This window comes from Lingula anatina, chromosome 1 (genome assembly GCF_051362555.1).
Source record: "Lingula anatina isolate TDL-2025a chromosome 1, LinAna3.0, whole genome shotgun sequence".
NCBI lineage: Eukaryota > Metazoa > Brachiopoda > Lingulata > Lingulida > Lingulidae > Lingula > Lingula anatina.
This window is the reverse complement of record NC_141767.1, coordinates 44,787,125-44,804,996: the sequence shown is the minus strand read 5'-3', so window position 1 is coordinate 44,804,996 and position 17,872 is coordinate 44,787,125. Positions and strand designations below refer to the sequence as shown.

General features: G+C 34.1%; 2 protein-coding genes across 16 annotated transcripts in view; one reads left to right on the top strand and one right to left on the bottom strand.

Annotated features, from left to right (window-relative positions):
• LOC106176210 (intersectin-1) overlaps positions 1–13,834 on the bottom strand; it is a 45,366-nt gene extending 31,532 nt beyond the window's left edge. For 9 of the 13 annotated variants that reach the window (XM_086999955.1, XM_086999946.1, XM_086999954.1 and 6 more), the window contains exons 1-20: positions 13,474–13,834; positions 11,892–11,943; positions 9,937–10,032; positions 9,359–9,422; positions 8,623–8,855; positions 8,252–8,332; positions 7,687–7,774; positions 7,349–7,458; positions 7,080–7,143; positions 6,533–6,744; positions 4,298–4,414; positions 3,593–3,616; positions 2,862–2,879; positions 2,459–2,609; positions 1,982–2,093; positions 1,547–1,696; positions 1,090–1,318; positions 658–797; positions 302–477; positions 85–164 (exon numbers count right to left, since the gene is read on the bottom strand). In XM_086999955.1, the coding sequence (XP_086856081.1) occupies positions 85–164; positions 302–477; positions 658–797; positions 1,090–1,318; positions 1,547–1,696; positions 1,982–2,093; positions 2,459–2,609; positions 2,862–2,879; positions 3,593–3,616; positions 4,298–4,414; positions 6,533–6,744; positions 7,080–7,143; positions 7,349–7,458; positions 7,687–7,774; positions 8,252–8,332; positions 8,623–8,855; positions 9,359–9,422; positions 9,937–10,032; positions 11,892–11,910 (2,164 nt within the window). In that variant the 5' untranslated portion in view covers positions 11,911–11,943; positions 13,474–13,834. The remainder of the gene's footprint in view (positions 1–84; positions 165–301; positions 478–657; positions 798–1,089; positions 1,319–1,546; positions 1,697–1,981; positions 2,094–2,458; positions 2,610–2,861; positions 2,880–3,592; positions 3,617–4,297; positions 4,415–6,532; positions 6,745–7,079; positions 7,144–7,348; positions 7,459–7,686; positions 7,775–8,251; positions 8,333–8,622; positions 8,856–9,358; positions 9,423–9,936; positions 10,033–11,891; positions 11,944–13,473) is intronic. The other 4 variants (XM_086999947.1, XM_086999950.1, XM_086999951.1 and 1 more) reach the window with 4 other exon arrangements.
• A 158-nt stretch (positions 13,835–13,992) lies between these two features.
• Positions 13,993–17,871, top strand: LOC106176212 (ferry endosomal RAB5 effector complex subunit 4). 3 transcript variants are annotated; one of them, XM_086999966.1, is made up of 11 exons: positions 13,994–14,154; positions 14,653–14,730; positions 14,899–15,022; positions 15,494–15,562; positions 15,686–15,871; positions 16,107–16,166; positions 16,369–16,467; positions 16,644–16,777; positions 17,051–17,156; positions 17,334–17,379; positions 17,591–17,871. In XM_086999966.1, exons 1-11 carry the CDS (start codon positions 14,101–14,103, stop codon positions 17,685–17,687), a joined length of 1,053 nt encoding a protein of 350 aa, XP_086856092.1. In that variant the 5' UTR covers positions 13,994–14,100; the 3' UTR covers positions 17,688–17,871. The 3 variants fall into 3 exon arrangements, with proteins under 3 accessions (XP_086856093.1, XP_086856092.1, XP_086856091.1); XM_086999965.1 differs by having other exon boundaries at positions 13,994–14,166; XM_086999967.1 differs by lacking the exon at positions 15,494–15,562 and having other exon boundaries at positions 13,993–14,166.
• Position 17,872: the final 1 nt, after the last annotated feature.

Here is a 17,872-nt window from a genome sequence, read left to right as displayed (position 1 = left end):
TTTTTTTTTTGATTTGCATTTGTTCATAATATTTACAATAAAAAGTTTTTTTTAGCGAAAAAAATCACATTTATTTTAGCTTGCCTTTCTGCCTTCTCTCCTCCTCTTCCCTCAGTCTCTGCTGCCTTTCCAATTCCTCTTTCTGCTGTCTTTCTTGAAGTTGCCTAAAATGGGACAAATCATTTATCACAGTTACAAATAGATGGACAATGTAATATTTTGATAGTCCGTTTAACTGGGATTTGTTAAATACAAATGTCATCAATTTCATTTAATGTCTTAATCAACAACTGGTTCTTACTTTTGCTTTGCCTCTTCCATTTCCCGCCTTATCTTTTCTTGTTTTTCCCTTTGCAAATTATTTTCTTCCTGTTCCCGTTTCCTTTTCAAGTCCCTAAATGTCTGCTGTTTCTGCTGTAGCTGACTATTTAATCTATGAATAGTTCTTTCTAAATCCTGAGCATTTCTATTCATTTCCTGCAATATATATACTATTGTTAAAAATCAGAATTCAAAATTGCATCTTTAATTTTAGCACTTTGGATATATAGGAAATCTGTCTATCTGTAAAAATAAGCATAAATATTGAAAAAGACAAGGTTACTTTGAACATAATTTTGAAACTTCTACTAGCTCTTTCTTGTTTAAATAACTTACACTTAATTGAGAATTGTTACTACTTTGTTCTTCTGATTTTCTGGCCTTGTCATTTTCTAACTCTTGTAGCTGCTGGCGTAGAGCCTCTATACTGGATTTTTTGGCATTATATGTATGTAAAACTGTTTTATATGTATCCGCTAAAAAGACAAACAGAATCATATTCATGTCACACTAAGAGCAAATAAAATGAAACTCAAAACTGCTATTGATATATTCATTATAAGAAAACCAAAGTGAAATTTATACTAAATGAAATATAACTCCATACAAAATTATCCATTTAATTAAAAAAATCATTACAAATTTGTGACCATATGACATGACTATTTCATGGCAATTAATACTATGGTATTGATGGTATCAAAAGACAAAGGGGAAGTTTTTCAGCTTATAATACATATTAAAAACAGCTTTAAAAGTCAAACTTACATAAGGGGTTATTTTGAAGAGCAGTCTGGTGCTTGGTATTCAAATTTTCTTTCTCTTGCTGTAGAAAGTGCATTCTCTGATTATAGTTTTGTAACTGACTGTTCAGTCTTTCTATTTCTGCCAGTCTACTATCCCTAACCTCTCTCATTTGGTCTATGGTCTGTGTATATTCTGTCACTTGCACCTTGGCTAGCCCAATTTTTTGGCCAATTTCAACTTTTTTGGTATCCTGTTAATAAAAGCAACATTGTCAATGCACAATTAACTATCAAGGAAAGACAAAATGAGATGGAAAATTAGTTTTGCAAAAAATTACAATATCCCAATCAACATGAAAATAACTATGGACCATGTTATCACATACAGTGAAAATAAATGAAACCACATCAACTTACAGCAGACACATGATGCAGTGAAAAAATTTTGAAAAATTACTGTAAGAACATGAACTACTTACCAGGGCTTCCAGGTCAAACTTCAATTTGCTCACTTGGGCCTCCATGTTATCAACCTGCTCCTTTTCTCTGTGCTTTTCACCTAGTAACTGTGTCTTTCTTTGTCTCTCCCACTCCAGCTGCCTTTGTCTTTCCATTTCTCTCCTGGCAGCCTACAATTATAAAGAATATTAGCCTAAAGTTAAACACACAGTACAATATTACAAATGGTGCAATTTTATTTCAACTTATATGTAATAGTGTAGCCAGTATTGAGAAATTTGGATGTATGAAAGCTACCACAAAAGACAGCTGAAGTTTTTAATTTACAGAACAGTATGTATTTGAGTCAAATGTACAAAAAAAAAAAAAAAAAAAAGAATGACTTTCTTATAAGCTATACCATACTACATGGTAGGTGGAATTTAAGCTGTGTTGAATGTGTTTTATAACCTCACCTCCCTAGCCTCCATAGCTTTCCTCCTCTGTTCTTCCCGCTCTCTTTCTATTTCCATCTGCTTTTGTCTCTGTTTTTCTAATTCCATCTGCTTTTTCCTTTCTTGTTCTTGCCTATAAAAATCAACAGAATTCTATAACCCCTACTTTGAAAAGGTCAACAGATTTCCTGCCAAGTTCCTCTTAATACCAGGGGCGGATCCAGAGCTATTTACTGACAGTCTTCCAAATTAACTTTGTTAATTAATCCTCCGATTTTGACCGTCTTCCAACAGAAAAAATTAGATACCCGTCAATGTAAACTTGAAGATCTGACCGTCTTCTGGAAGACCCAGAAGACAGCCTAAATCCGCCCCTGAATACTGATATATATAACACTAGTTTTATACTCTTTTGGACCTTTTTGCTTTTCAAAAGTCAAGGTAGGTATTTGTTTCTTCTTCTTTTAGAAGAATTTCATAATTCCTTTGATGCTTAACCTCTGTCTTTCCCTTTTCTCCTGTTCTTCTCTTTCCTTTGCAAGTCTAGCCTCCTTTTCCTTCTCTTGCTGATCTCTGAGAAAGGCTCGCCTTTTCTCCAACTCAGCTTGGCCTTTATCAAAGTTCTCCTTTCTTTTGTCTTCAAATGTGACTACATAAATAGACAGAGAACACATCAAAGACTCATCACTAAATAGCTAAACCAAATCAATGTGTCATTAATTATGTGATAAATTGGTGTTCAATCATTTCAAAATTTCAGGACTATTATAAATCAATCTAACACACAACTGTTAGTATCACTAATTGTGAATAATCAAAATTCTTTGATTGGAGTAGTTAATCAAATAAATGTGCTCAAACCATGCAAATTAGCACTTTGCACTGTTTCAGAAGTACATACCTGGTGCAGCAGGTGCTGCTAAATTATAAAATAAGAAATAAAATGCACTTCACTCAGAAATCAAATTCATGGATGATTTTTAAAAACATATAATGATACAGCAAAGAGATGTGTGCAGATAAAAAATGTCAAATTTACACAAGAATTATACAACAAGTAATTTTGTGTAATACAATTGTTTTAAAATGTTTTGACTTTGCTTCAAGTATTTTCCAAAATTTATACTTAATCAACTTGTTTTAAAAGTCTTAACCCCGGATTTAACTTATTGAAGCCAAATAATCAATTTATTAGCAACTAAAATTATGCTTATATGCCCCACATAATGTAATACTCCATATGTTGTTTGTTTTCAATGTTGTATCATTGCAGTTTCTACAGATAAAAAAATCAAGGGAAGGTAAATTTAAGTGTAATGAGTAAGAAAATAAATGTGATTGAATGTACAAATAAACCATTCTAAGGATAAATTATTTTACAATGCAATCAAAAAACACAAACAAACTTGATTTCAAAAATCTTAAAATTAAAAAAAAATAGCTAGCAATAAAAAACTTTAAATTTAACTTTATGAAAGTTCAAAATATTTACAGTGATTATTGAGTTAGAAAGTAAAAATAAAGCAAAGTCTATTATCAGAATGGTAGTGTTATTGATATTGCTTTGTGGAATCAAAAAAGGTGTTGTAAAAATTGGAAAGCTACAGAGGTGTTAATCACAACAATACTAACATGCAGAGAGGTCTGTCCCTTCATCTGAATAAAAATAAAAATGCAAGCACAACATCACTATGACATATAACAGTAAAAACAATTAAGACATTAACATTAATGTTCAGGATTCTTAATAGTATTGATTTCTGTAACACGTTGGTGTGACATACATAGATATAAACAATGTAGACGACCACTTATTACCAATTTCGTATTGCCAGAAAAAAAAAACACTATAAATATAAATTTATTTATATTTGGATGTAAATTAAGTCTTCCTAGCCATATTTAGGTACCAAATACAAACTTAGCATATCTTAATAATCATTTTGTTATGTATACAGTAGTAACCAAAACCCCTTAATCATACAGAGAAATAAAAGTATATGCACAGTCACCCCAGAAGATATCCAAAATACACCAACCAACAACCCACAGTCACCTCCAGAAGATACCCAAAATATAAATACCAAAACCCCATACTCAACCCACAAGATACCCATGCAGTGTGTACAAATGTACATTATGGCAACAATCACAATATTCTAGTTAGTAAGATATTCAATTCAAATGTTCTGCAATTCCAATCCTTTTAACAGATTCAAGCACAAATGAAAGAGCTCCAGGTATTACAGGCGTAGCATAGGCCATGGGGGAAAGCTTTAGACTAAATCTATACAAGTATTTGCAACAAAACTTGAGTCACTGATTTAATAAACCCACCAAGTTTGGAATCATCCTGCAGAGTTTCTCCATTCTGTGCAGGAACTGGGACTGCTGGTTGTCCCATCCCAAAGCCACCAAGCAGATCACCAAATGTGTCCTTCTGGGCGGTCATGCCTGAAAGTTAGCCACACACTTGAACATAGAACACAGGCTGTAGAATGCAGAGTTGCACTATAACATATGCACATATTTTTTTAATGAAAATAACACTGCTTCAAGCTCACTTTGGTAAACCATAACATGAAGTAAGAAACATCAGTTTTGAAGTTTTTAGTGTGATCCTTGTCAGATTTCAGCAGAGTTTCCACTTGGTACTGATAAAGCTTGCTACAATGAATGCTGCTTCATAAAGCATAACATTAAGGGCCTGTTCAGAACCAGATGATCTGCAGACTAAATGTGGAGTGACCCACTTGAAAGCATGCAGAGATATAATTGCTCTGCCCCCTGCAGGGCCAGTGTGCAGAGGAGGAGGAAATCCATTGTCAAGTGGGCATCATATTTGATAGTCTGAACAGGCCCTAAGTCTTCTGCCAAAATTTATTTCAATCAATAAAGCATAATCACACTCAATGCTTAGGTAAAGCAATATCAAACAAATATTGCACAAAAAGCTGAACATATAAACAAATATAATTTCAACCAGCATCACAGTAAAAATTCATTGATGCAGATTATTTTTAGCTTTTGCCATACCAGTGTTCGAAATTAACTTTTTTGCTAGGAGGCAACTACTTGCTCCCTGATCTGAAAGTTGGAGGCAACTTGGACTCACCTAGAGGCAAACTTTAATTAGATAATAGTTCAGCCCTAGCATCAAGTTAATGATCACTACTGGTCTGCGTGAGGCCCATGAGGCAAGATAGTTGGCCTCCTTGCCCTCTCTCTGGACAGTCAACCACCACCTGTTAACTGCAGGTTTAGGGTCATATTCTCTCAGGGCTTGAGGCCCAGCTATTTTCACTCTCATTAATGTGTCCAAAGTTGGGGTTGCCAAATTGCAACACCCGTCGTTCATAATCCTTTTCATGGTAGAAAACCCCCTCATGCAGTTGACAGTGGGTATTTAAGTCTCTACCAAGAAGATCACCTTCAAAATTGAAGCAAACTCGGTACTTTTCTTTGGCTAACTCTAAGGTAATTTCATGTGAACAAGTACCTCAAAATTACTTCACAGAGAAAGTCCAATTTTACAATGTAGCAATCTTATGTTCACTTGAAATTACCTTAGAGTTAGCCAACGAAAACGCGGCAAGTTACTGACTGCGGGTGCATTGTAGATTTTCACATTGTATTTCAATATGGACAGTCGGTCATCCGGCTGGATTAAACGTGATTAAAAACTAATAACAAGACCACAGGTAATTACAAAAGCATTTTATTTCAACAGCTTTAGCATAGATGAACAAGGCAATGTAAAAAACTGTTTGAAAAGTGAAAGTTACAGGGGGGGGTATACTACAAAAGTACCGAATAAACGAAGCACGAGGATAAACCCTCAATAAATCTACTTCGACTGTTTTCTGCGTGTACGGAACGTAGATTTAGCTGCAATTTGTATGAAACAAATGTCACATTTTTACCTTGCTCAGTGGAAGTGCTCTCGCTCGGATTACAGGTAGCAGCCGATGGATTTTTACGCTTCGGCTAACATAAAAAATTCCGGATGTCCATGATTTGCTTTGGGCGGAAATGAGAAGCTGTGCACTGCGACTGCGCAAACTTTCGGAACCAATGGGCAAATGCCGCCGCCCAATTAGTTCAATTTGCCGCGGATGTAACATAAACATTAGTCAGGTCATTTGCATATTCGTAGTGCACATGCGCCTCAAACAGTTGCGATTATATAGGTCACATAACTATGTTTAGAACTTCGGAAAACCAACATTTCATGGAGTAAACAAGTGGGAGGCAAGTAAAACATCGATTGCTGGTAAACTTTTAATAACTTTATTTTCAGTCTCCAAAATTTCTCGGAGGCAACTTTTTGCCACCGGCTTTCAGACCAGGGGGCAACTTGGTTAAACTAGGAGGCAAAACTGCCTCTTGCCACCGTTAATTTCGAACGCTGCATACAATCACAATGTCCCCAAAAAACAAGGGAATTTTGACCCAGTAATTTTTCAATTATAAATATCCAAGTAAAAAGTACCCAAAGAAGAGTCATGAGCAAAAAGAATTACATGCTGGAATGAAGTCTATAGTAAAGGACTAGAAAACAATTTCCCTTACCCCCTGTCATGGGCTGTGTGGGTCCGGCAGCCATTGCTGGTGGTATGCCCACTGCACTACCAGACCTACCCCGCCTGTAGGACGGGGGTAACAGATCTGGGGGTAGGGTGGCAGGGAGGGTTTGTCCCGATTTGGCCATATCACTGAGGTGCATTGCCAGGCAAAATTCCTCAGATGTCAACTTGCCATCCTTATCTATGTCTGAGAGGTTCCTGGAAAATGTTCATACATATTTCTTTGCAGTGTTTATCAGTACGATGAAAAAAGCATTGGAAACATATAATAAATCTCTTCATTTTGTTCAAATTTTACTTTTTTCTTTAATTACTAATACTTTATTTGAATGTATCTCAAACCAGATAGCTCAAAATAATCCTCTCTGTCTGTAAAAATATAATAATAATCTGAGGTCATAAAATAAACCTGGTACTCACAATGGCACAGACAAAGGAATTCATATACAATCTGTTCTAAGTATATAGTAGCAGGAATCACAGTTAAATACAGCCTTTATTTCAAGAAGTTATTTTGTATTTCATCAACTCACCATATTTGTGCCAGTATGGGATGCGGCAATCCAGTGTGCATTAGAATACCCCTTGCCTCAACACCTAAAAACATCAGGTTTAAGATACAGAAAAAATATGTTTGCAGTGTAAAAACAACAATTTATTTATTTTTTTTTTTATTATTTTTTTTTTTTGGTAAATGCATATACATCTTTAACAGACACTGGGGCCAAGGAATGGTGGAAGGAAAAGTTAACTGATACTGCTCTCAGAGGCAGGCATTTTGAGATATATGTATACACATTACCTAAGAGATATCCCCTTTTCATCCTATCATGCATGTTAAAAGTTTGATTGTATTTGAGCTTGCTCTGCTGTGGTACTGCCCATTCACCAGTGCTAGATGAAGACCGGGTCCTAGTCACAGAAAATAAAGTGTAACTGTGATATTTGACAGCAATATTTTTATCATTCTCCAATACATAAAAACAAAATACTACGTAAGTGTATCAAAATAATATTTTACAGCACTATAAAAACTTAATGTTTGGAAATTAAATTAAAATATATATTTGTGACTTTTAACAAACAGGACATGTCAAAAATGGCTGTAAGTGTTTCCTCACTGCCCTCCCCAGACTCTACCTCTGGTCCATAGTGTTTATTGAGCCAGCTCTGGTTTTGTCTCCTGCCATAGGAGCACTGGCACCAAACCCATGGGGCAGAGTGGCACCTATGAGAATGAGATCAAAGTTTGTGCATTTTACTTTTCTATCTTTTCTTAGAAAATCAACACAAAAATACTACATTCATAAATGATACTACTTTCACTCACATTCTCACTCTTGATGTAAAAGACAATATTACTATCATTCTTCACAAAAATATATAATTATCTAATATTCTTTCTTTTAAATTCATTTAACAGCAGAGTTGATTTTTCGTAGAGCTCCAATAGATTTTGTTTAACTTTGCCTAATATAACAAAATTATACACTTTGTTAATACTTCCTATTCTGATGAACTAATAGCGAAACTAGTGTCCTGCATTCTCACTTTCCTTCTTTTGCACATCTGTCATCTAGTATAAAAGATGCTTAAAATACAGCTAGTAAAACTCTAATCATGACAACTTAGGTTATGTATTTAAACTCTGCTGTCATCATAATCATATCATTGGTAGGGTTGTTTTGAAATTGATATTACTTACTTCCCATAGGTGCCATCATGTATCCATTGGATGGTGCCACTACACTGGTATAGGAGGGTGGGGCTATGCCAGGACCTGGACCTGAGGATTTAATAAGCATTAAAATGATTATTCAGTATTTTTAGATTTTCTATAAATTAGTTGTTGGTTAAAGATATCTCAGTAGGTAGTTTTATGAAAATTAGCACATATCCTAAAATAGAGCTGAACTGCTAAGCAGAGATTTAGAAGGTATTCATCAAAAATTACTGTAATGTAATTACAGCTTAAGTCCTGTTTATGAATTACTTTCCTTGGCAAAATTACTTCATGAATAAAGAAATCTTAATATCATGCACTAATGTTTAACAAAACAATAATGCTCATCTTACCCATTCCCATCCCAACTGATGCTGGCATACCCATGGCCATGCCAGGGTTCATCCCCAATCCACCGCCACCACCTGGGCCAAAGGAGCCCACAGATGGCACTGGGTCTGCCTTCAAGGAAGCTGGCAGGACTTTTGGCAACTCCAAACCCTTTAACTTATTTTTGATTAAATGCATAGCAATAGAAAACTCTTTCCTGTCCATCTTTCCATCATTGTTCATGTCAGCTAGAGCCCTAAAAGGAAAATAAAATAATAATAATAATACTGATAACACTTAAGGCTACATAACTTTCAATTTATTTTTTAATTCACTAACAATTTTGAAAAGAAAAATACAGATATTGACAGTCACTCAATATTGTATTTAAAACTAAGCTTTTGATAATTTAATAAAAATCGCATTAAAAACACATTTGTTCAGATAAATTCAGGATTTGCTGGCCTGGGCAGACATTCAGCTAACCATAGCCAGCAGTTATATTGTAACATCTAATCACTAACCCTCATATCAAAATACCACAAAGTAAAGCAACCTATCAAACCAATACTGTCTGCACCTTGTGCCTTAAAAGTATTCATGTTATTTTACACCCACAAACTTGACTTTGAATCAGCCCCAGTGCAACATTATGGAATGGAGGCAGACAGAGGGTTGAACAAGAAACACAACTAAAAGTTCCTATTGATCGTTCCTGTATTATGCCTCCCAGTACATTACATGAGAGCACAGACCTACCAGATTTGTCCCAGAACTTGCTGTGGTAACCCAGATTGGATAAAGAACCCCCTGGCCTGGTGACCTGAGAATAATAGTGATAATAATAATAAAGAACCCAGATTTCAATACAGGATGTATAATCAATAACAATAATACACACAGCTGCTCATCTCACACAGATCTTAAAAGAAGACATTTGAACATTAACAACAGGCATAGAAATTAAAGTTGCAGGCTAGTTAGTTTTTTTAATAGCAAGGCTTGAGTTAAGAGAGTAAACACATATGCCACATGTCTTTTTAGATAGTCATGTTAAGTGGAAAATATCTGAATATCTAACCCATGGTTTTATCAAGGAATTATATCATCCATTTTTTACCTCATTTGAAACTTCATCAATATAAAACAAGTACAGCTCCAAATGTCATTAATTAACTTTTTACACTGGATCTAATCAACAAAGTGAGATCTGTTCTTTTGTCCCCTAGCAGCCACAAAAATGGCATTTATCTCCAGCCTTGCAACATTCTATGACTAAAATTGATTTCTTGTTCATTATCTTGGGCCCTGTGAATATTTCCACTTATGCACATTACCAGTAATAAAGCCAGACACAGGCTTGAGCTGAAAGAACTGTGCGTCATGTTTTGACCGGTCTTCAACCGTTATACGCCATGGGTCCCCAGTGATTCCTGCAAATTGAAAATAACATGTATCAAATTTTCACATTTCAAACTGAAAACAATTTACTCAATATTTTGTCATGGGATAAAATTTAATAAATATGATCATCAAATACATACACATGAACAAGACACATATGTAAAAGTGGCACACACACACACACACACACACACACACACACACACACACACACACACACACACACACACACACTTGAACATTTCTGAAAAAAATTACAGGTTTTTCTGTCAGATGCTTCTCCTAGCTGAGGTTAAATACATGGTCTAATTGAAAACTAATCCCTATGGGAACGTTAAGTTTCCCCTGGGCCATGTGTATCACATGCAAATATTCCTTAGATTTCCATGGAAACTTAAAACTTACACATTAAGCAAGCCTGGATTCCCAGCATATATTTTGAACTCATCAATTTCACATCTAGATCCACAATTCAAAGGAAGATAAAAGTGCCATTTTATTGGAAAGAGCCTAATAGAGGTCATTAAAACCAGAATTGGTGAAGCAAAAGACTAAAACTTGAAAACATACAAAATGAATGCCACTAATCTCTAAAATTACAGATTCAATATTCTTTCACATTTGATGTGTCAATGAAGTTCACTATGTTATACAGTCAGAATAAGAGAAAGAAGCATAACAAGTTTCAATTTGAATGTCATATCGATTGAGCAAAAGACTGCAGTTAATGCATTACCATACTACACCATCATCTGACAACATTCCCATAGATTTTAGATCAATCTATCCCTGTGGGAAGTCTCACTAGATTACTGCCAGCTTAGCCAGCTTAAGCGTCTGTCCTGCCTACTAAGAGCTGTAAGGGGGTAATTAACTATGGTGCGCGCTCGGCTGACTGCAATTTAGCGTGAACCCCCAGGGAGTTAGGTCAATCTAAATCTCTGGATCAATCTAAATCTCTGGGAATGCACCCACAGCGTCATGCTAGGAACTCAGTGGTTAAAGTTTTACATGTACAACAATTCACTGGGTACTGCTATCTCATGAAACACCTTTCCTTACATTTCAGTTAATCAATACAGTACAGGAAACATTCAGTAATCCCCAAAAGTACACTTATACTGTTCTGCATGACAAAAAACTTGCTGGATTCTCAAATTAATCTCCAAGGAAATAATAAAACCAAATTCTCAATTAGGTGTAACAGGATGTATGTACAACACTGGCAAATACCAAGTCCATATAGTAATGAAAATATGACAGAAACAAAATCTAACTAGTCTATCTAGAGTCTACTTTATGCCATCTAATGTGTTGTAGCATTGAAAAGAATTGATCCATTTCATTAGCTAAATCCACTGAATCCATGGAAACAGTTTTGCTATCCTGTTAAAGCATTATATGGGTAGCAACAGCAGACCTAAAATAACATCAACTGCTAACAGAAAATTTTATTCTAATATCCTATCCACGAAAGAAAATAAGAATTATAAATTCCAGTTCTTAGTACTGCAAGGCCTCATTCCCAGAAACCGCCATGGGGCTATGAGATCAACCCAATTCCACTGGACTCTTACTGAATGCAATCAGTTGAACAGATTAACATATCTCCTCTTGGCATTAAGTAGATTACAGAAAAGCTGGTGATTATATGAGCATGTTGCAAACAAGAGAAGGTGTGTCATTCAGTTAAGCTGATTGCACTCAGGAGTCCCCATAGAGTTGGGTCGATCCACGTAGACCGATGGTGTTTATAGGAATGGGGTCTCACATTCAATAAATCTGCATGATCCATGAAATGTTTACATCCAAGTATAAAGAAATCTAGACATGAAATAAATGCAGTCTTTTGACTCGTGTTTTCAAACCAAATTTCATTTCTACTTACCTCCAAATTGCATGGCCATTTCTATTGGTTTTACAGCAGCCTTCTAAACAAACTAAAAACAAAAAGAAAAAGAAACACATTCAACAAAAAATCATTGCAAAATATGTGGAGTTCTTTACATTACACTTCTTTATTTAAAATAGAACATGTTATGACAGATATGCAGTAACTGATTTTACCTTTATTAGCATGTGCATGGAGACTGACTACTAAATAAATTCATGAACATTCAATGAATTGATGTAACATTACCAATAAGAAATAATGCTGTTTTTATTGTTTGAAATAGCTCGGTTATGCCAGAAATCAGTTTATAAATGTAAGCTGCCAAATAACTAGAGGATAGGAGCTTTTATTAATTTTTGCATAAAAAAACATGGGATGAGTGAAAGAATGGTGACATGATAATATAAATTTCATAATACAGCATAATAAATGAGCTCTGACATATATATATATATATATATATATATATATATATATATATATATATATATATATATATTCTTTGCATGGATTTAGTGTTATGTCAATCAAAATCCTTTTTGCTCCTCCTATGTTTAAATCAACACATTATTTTAAGGGGTAAAATTCAAATACTTAATGAATAAAACAAGTGGGGCAGTGACCATCTCATTAGCAAAGTTTTTTTCATAACTCCGTTGAAAAAAGAAACAGTGAGCACTGCATCTTTAGCTTTGTAATATATGGGATAACTGAGTGATATGTAAAATGGAACTGATTACCAACTGGTTTTACTTTATTTGCATAGTGTATAGGCACATATGAAAGCACATGACTTTCACAGTTCAAGCCCAAAAAGTTGCTGTCTAGAAAAATTATAGTACATCATAGCTTTGCTTCAAAATTGAGGTTAATCACTCAAATCTGCTGTGACAGCTTAAACACAGCGAGTGTGGGAAAATCCTTTTATGATCGAAAACCTGAATATATCTTTTTTTTTTTTTAATTTAAACCAACCTGGAATTTGGAAACAATTTAAATGAATGACCTGTACTCGATCTAGTGTTTTTGGTTCAGAGTAGTGAATTTTTAGACCCTGCTTGCCCAAATGGCTAGTAGTCTAAAAAGTTTTTGGCATGGATTGCCATTTGGTCAGGTTTTATGTCAAATATGTAACTTCAAATGCATCTTTAATTGCACCATTGTGGAAGGATTAGATATATCTAAGAAAAAAATACAGGGTTTAATGTTAAATATCTGAGAAATGATTTTGAAAAAAAACTATAAAAAATGAAAATGGACAGCATAAATGATACTGGCAATAATGAACATGCAGATGTTTCAGCTGCACTTGTCCTGGGCAATGTTAAATGTAAACATGTGTTTGTTATCAACAACAAAATTTGTATGCCTTCATACCAGTTTTCTGTCACTTAGACAGTACAAACTTCATTACAAATTACATCAAATGCTTACCTATTGCTACTGTTAACTGCCTTTACACTTATAATTACAATAGATCTAAATCTTATCATCTTATAATCAAAATTAGGACAAGTTTTCATCACCAAGAAGTTTTATCCTGAATATTGTAATTAACAATGATCATCATACTTACAAAAAAAAACCAAAATAATCTTCAACACATGGCGGTGCAGTCTCGGTCTGGAGTACAATCAATCAATCATTTGTAAAATATTGCAAAATCAGGCAGCCAAGCCGAGGGACCGTATTTTTTATTACAACTAGGAATCCGCCCCCAACTTGGAATCTACTCCAGTTCTTCAGCACGGTCCCTTACCGTCACTTACTCAAGAATGTTTGTATCTTGGTCATAGGCTCGTTCTTCCGCTTTAGTTTCATCAAAAAAATTTGACTTTGCAATGAGGAATTTTGACAAAATTGATGTAAATTCAACATAAGATCTGCAGGTGCCTGTGCATTGTGGGATAGCTAGCTTAGTGATCTAATTTTTATATTCAGTTTTAAACATCTGTGTCATGCAATACAAGGACCGAATTATAAAAGACTAATCACTGTGCTAAAGGCAAATATTTTTTTATTGAAATTTATCGTTCACTATTAAGAATAATGCCTATATAATTAGTAGGGGAGGGTTCAATCTTGTCGAAACTTTTATCAAAGCAAAGATCGGCTTTGCCTAAAATGACAACACCTACCGGTCAGCGGTGTTATGCAGTTTTCACCGCGGGTTTGATATATATACATACAAGCAAATCACAAAATGCGAGGTATATTTCAGAAATTTGCAAGAGACGAAGGGAGGCCGCAATTTACAGTCAGTGAAAATGTCAGTTAAGTTTTATCCGATAAATGTCATCTACCCCAAACCCCATTGAACATTTTACACGAGTCATGACAATGTACGTTACTGTGACAATAATATAAATCTTTGTACCAGTTTACACGTGACATAGGTGATAAACACGCACCAAATTTTTTAGTTATTTGTTGTACTAGTAAAAGTATGTCAAAATATGTATTTATTCCAAGAGCAATGAAGAATTTATTTCTATCGTTTATTTAATACAGTAGGCCTGTTTGCCAAATTTACATGATTGCTTTATTTATTTGATAAAATTAATTGTATTTATTGTAATAGTCAGGCAGCAAATTTGTGGAGTTGGGGGTGGGGAAAGAGGGGGGAAGCAACCATTATGAAAAACTTATATAAGTATTCCCCTTAGTAACCTGGACTTTATCATATAGAATTAACGTGTACACAAGTGAATAACAAGGAAGAATGTAATTAAAAGAAAAAACTGAATGTTTGCAGATTGATTGCCCAGCTATAAATGCCAACAGTATAAAAGTTCAAGTCAAAGCATGTGCACTGTCATTAATTGATTCAAAGGTAAGTCAAATAATGTAAAAGTAGTCAAATGATTTGATTATATTTGTATTGTTTTCAGTAAAATTTTTAATTACTTTCAACACACTTAAATAAAAGAAAGAAAATAAAATGAATAGAATGAAAAACTTTTGTTTTCAGTGTCATAAATTTCGGTGAATTTCATTGCAGGTACTCCTTGAAATGTTTAAGAAAACACCCCAGTCTGAGTACCCAGTTGGCCAAGAAATTGCCGGCATTGTGATAGAGACAGGGGAAGCTGTGACAGCTGTCACCTCAGGAGACAGGGTTGCAGGTATGTGACATATTAGGGAAGATAATGACAGTTGGCAGGCTAGCAATTATGAAATCACATAATTATTCCAATGAAGTGATCTTTTCAGTGGGGAATATTTTGAATTTTTACAGATTCTATTTTTATAAGACATAATTTCTCAAAATAAAAACATTTTTATTGAGTGGTAGCAACAAAATTGGATAGCAGGCAACCCTTTAGTTGTATTATATACAGTAGAAGCACCACAAATGCTACACAGAAATATATTGTTAATTATTCCAAAATAATGTATCTGAAAGAATAATAATTTTGCCCATTGAAAAGATCGAGTAATAATCGTTTGTTACCATGATACCATGAAGTCATAGTAGTAACCTTTAAAGCAAAATTAATTTTATTTTATTATAGAAACTTGTTTGGCTTTCATATGCAAACTTTCTATAACTGTTTTTAAATTAGTTTGATATTTATTACACATTTTTTCCTAAGGACTACTGCCATTGGATTCTACAGTGTCAGGATGTGGAGAATTTTGTGTTTTTCATGAATATGATGTTGGTGAGTTTTATACATTATATAAGATATAATTGACCCTCTTCTTATTTGGAGATTTGGATATTAAAAAGGATACTTGTCCAAAGAAAAGTTTATTTTCAAAAACAAATTCATTTTTGTTTTCAGCCAAGATTCCAGACAGTATAGAATTTTCTAATGCAGCAGCAACATTGAAAGATGGCATCAAGGCTTACACAGCACTGCACTACAATGCCCATGTCTGTAGTGGAGATACAGTTCTTATACTCGATGGGGCAACATCATTTGGTTCCATGGCTGTGCAGTTAGCAATATGTTGGGGAGCTAAGGTACCTCAAACTTTCACCAATACCAGTTTAAATGATAGATAATAATGTGTAATTTTTACTTTTAAGTTCCCATTTATACAGTGTGAGTACTGTTTGAAATACTGACTTTAAGAAATATAGTGTTTTAATTTTATTGAATAGCTTATTATGACAAAAGTAAAATAATAGAGACACATTATTTTGGAAATTCCCTTTGCTTGTAAAGTTGAAAGAAATTTAATTTCTTTTAAAATAGGTACTTACCACAGCCAGTGATGAGGAGGAAAAGAGATACCTTGAAAGTTTAGTGCCAGCACCAGGCAAGTATAGGAGCTTTTTATTTATAGTTATTTTTAGCGATTAGTTTTATATCAACATCTCTTCTTAAAGTATTTAAAGTTAAATTTGTTTTTTTATTATTATTATTTTGTATGCTTTGTTTGGTGGATAAAAAAAGTTTGGATTAGAGCATGTGAAAAAAGGATATATTTTTGAAATATTTGTTTTGTATTTCAATTTCAGCTCAGGTAATAGAACTCAGTGGGAAAAGTGATTTTTTGGTAGGGGCAGTCTTAGATGAAACTGGTGGCCTTGGAGTTGATTGTGTGATTGACAATGGAGGTAGTGTATAACAAACCTAGCAGATAAGCCCCAATACATCTCACTAAAAATCATGCATTTTTCAAGTGCATCAGTAAAAATTTTCAAACATAAATAGCATGTAGCAGGGCTTTTGATAATTGATGTACAAAGTGTTAGAAACATGTTAGAAAGTGTTTTTAGTTGTTGTTTTGTAGTTCATATGTTCACAAGTGAAGAAGACAGCAGGATTCTAGTAGATGAGATGAGACATCCACTGCCAAGCAAATATGATATCATATCAAGTCTTGCAGTGGGTGGAAGATGGGTGACATCCCAGTTTGATTTACAGGTGGGATTTAGATGAGATTATAGCAAAGTATTATTTGTAGATTTAAGGAAATTTGACGTTAATATTTATGTCAGTTATTTTGACATTATAAATTTCAACTTGATTACTTCAAGGTAACCAAAATCATAAATATTGATTTTGATATAAAAGAGTTCTCTTTTAAACAGACCTGACAGGAACAGGTAGATGAGGTTATGTATTCATGTCTTTCACGTGGACTATAAAAAATATAAACTTTGCATATGTCTGACAGAAGCATTTTTTCTTCTTAAGCTTGATCCACCAAACTCTGAAATGCTTTACCTGAAGGGTGCTAGTGTTAGTTATCTGTTTGAACACGTGTGGACCATGTCAGCAGGACAGCAAGGGCGGTATCAGCGTATCCTTTAAGTAATCATTATGAAAGGTCTACTTAAAACACAGTCTTAAGATTTGTCTGCTTTTTTGTTTTCCATAAAATAAAAAAAATCCATTTCTTAGTACATTTCATTTCCAAAACATCAATTCCCAAATTTTGCTGCTAGTGCGCATTTGCAATTTCCTTAACAGCATCAAGATATATTGTTGGATCTTATGGATAAAGTTGCTCATAATGTTTTGAGGTATTTCTTTTTTCCTACAGTAATAAATAGATAAGGCCAATGTCTTTTTCAACCCATTGCATTTGTAGTCCCAGGTGGAAATATTATAAATGTAGATGAATTATTTTTGCATTATGATTTTATTTATTTTCATTTTGTGCATTGTTCCTACTTTGTGACAATTTGTAGTAAACAACTACATAATAACGGAGTATTGCTTCTTTCTTTTTAGGGTGAACATAAACAAGACTGTCAGTTTTGAAAAGACAGTTGAAACTCTGAGAAGACTGAGTGATATAAGAATAGGGAAAGCAGTAACTTTGCTGTAAACAAAATGTAAATTCAAGTTTTGTTATGTTTGTCGAATCACTGAAAATGGTGACATTTACATGGAAGAGCACAGAGATTCATTGCCACAGTTCACAACATAACAAAAAACATGGAAATGTTAATCCCTGAACAATTCCTTGAGCACTTAAATATTTTCCAATAAAAACAGAATCTTATATCAGAT

Coding starts and splice junctions, on each gene's coding strand:
- LOC106176212 (XM_086999965.1), top strand. CDS start 14,101: ATGCGAGGTATATTTCAGAAATTTGCAAGAGACGAAGGGAGGCCGCAA. Junction 15,023..15,493: donor CTCAGGAGACAGGGTTGCAG/GTATGTGACATA, acceptor TTTTTTCCTAAG/GACTACTGCCATTGGATTCT. Junction 15,872..16,106: donor ATGTTGGGGAGCTAAGGTAC/CTCAAACTTTCA, acceptor TAAAATAGGTAC/TTACCACAGCCAGTGATGAG.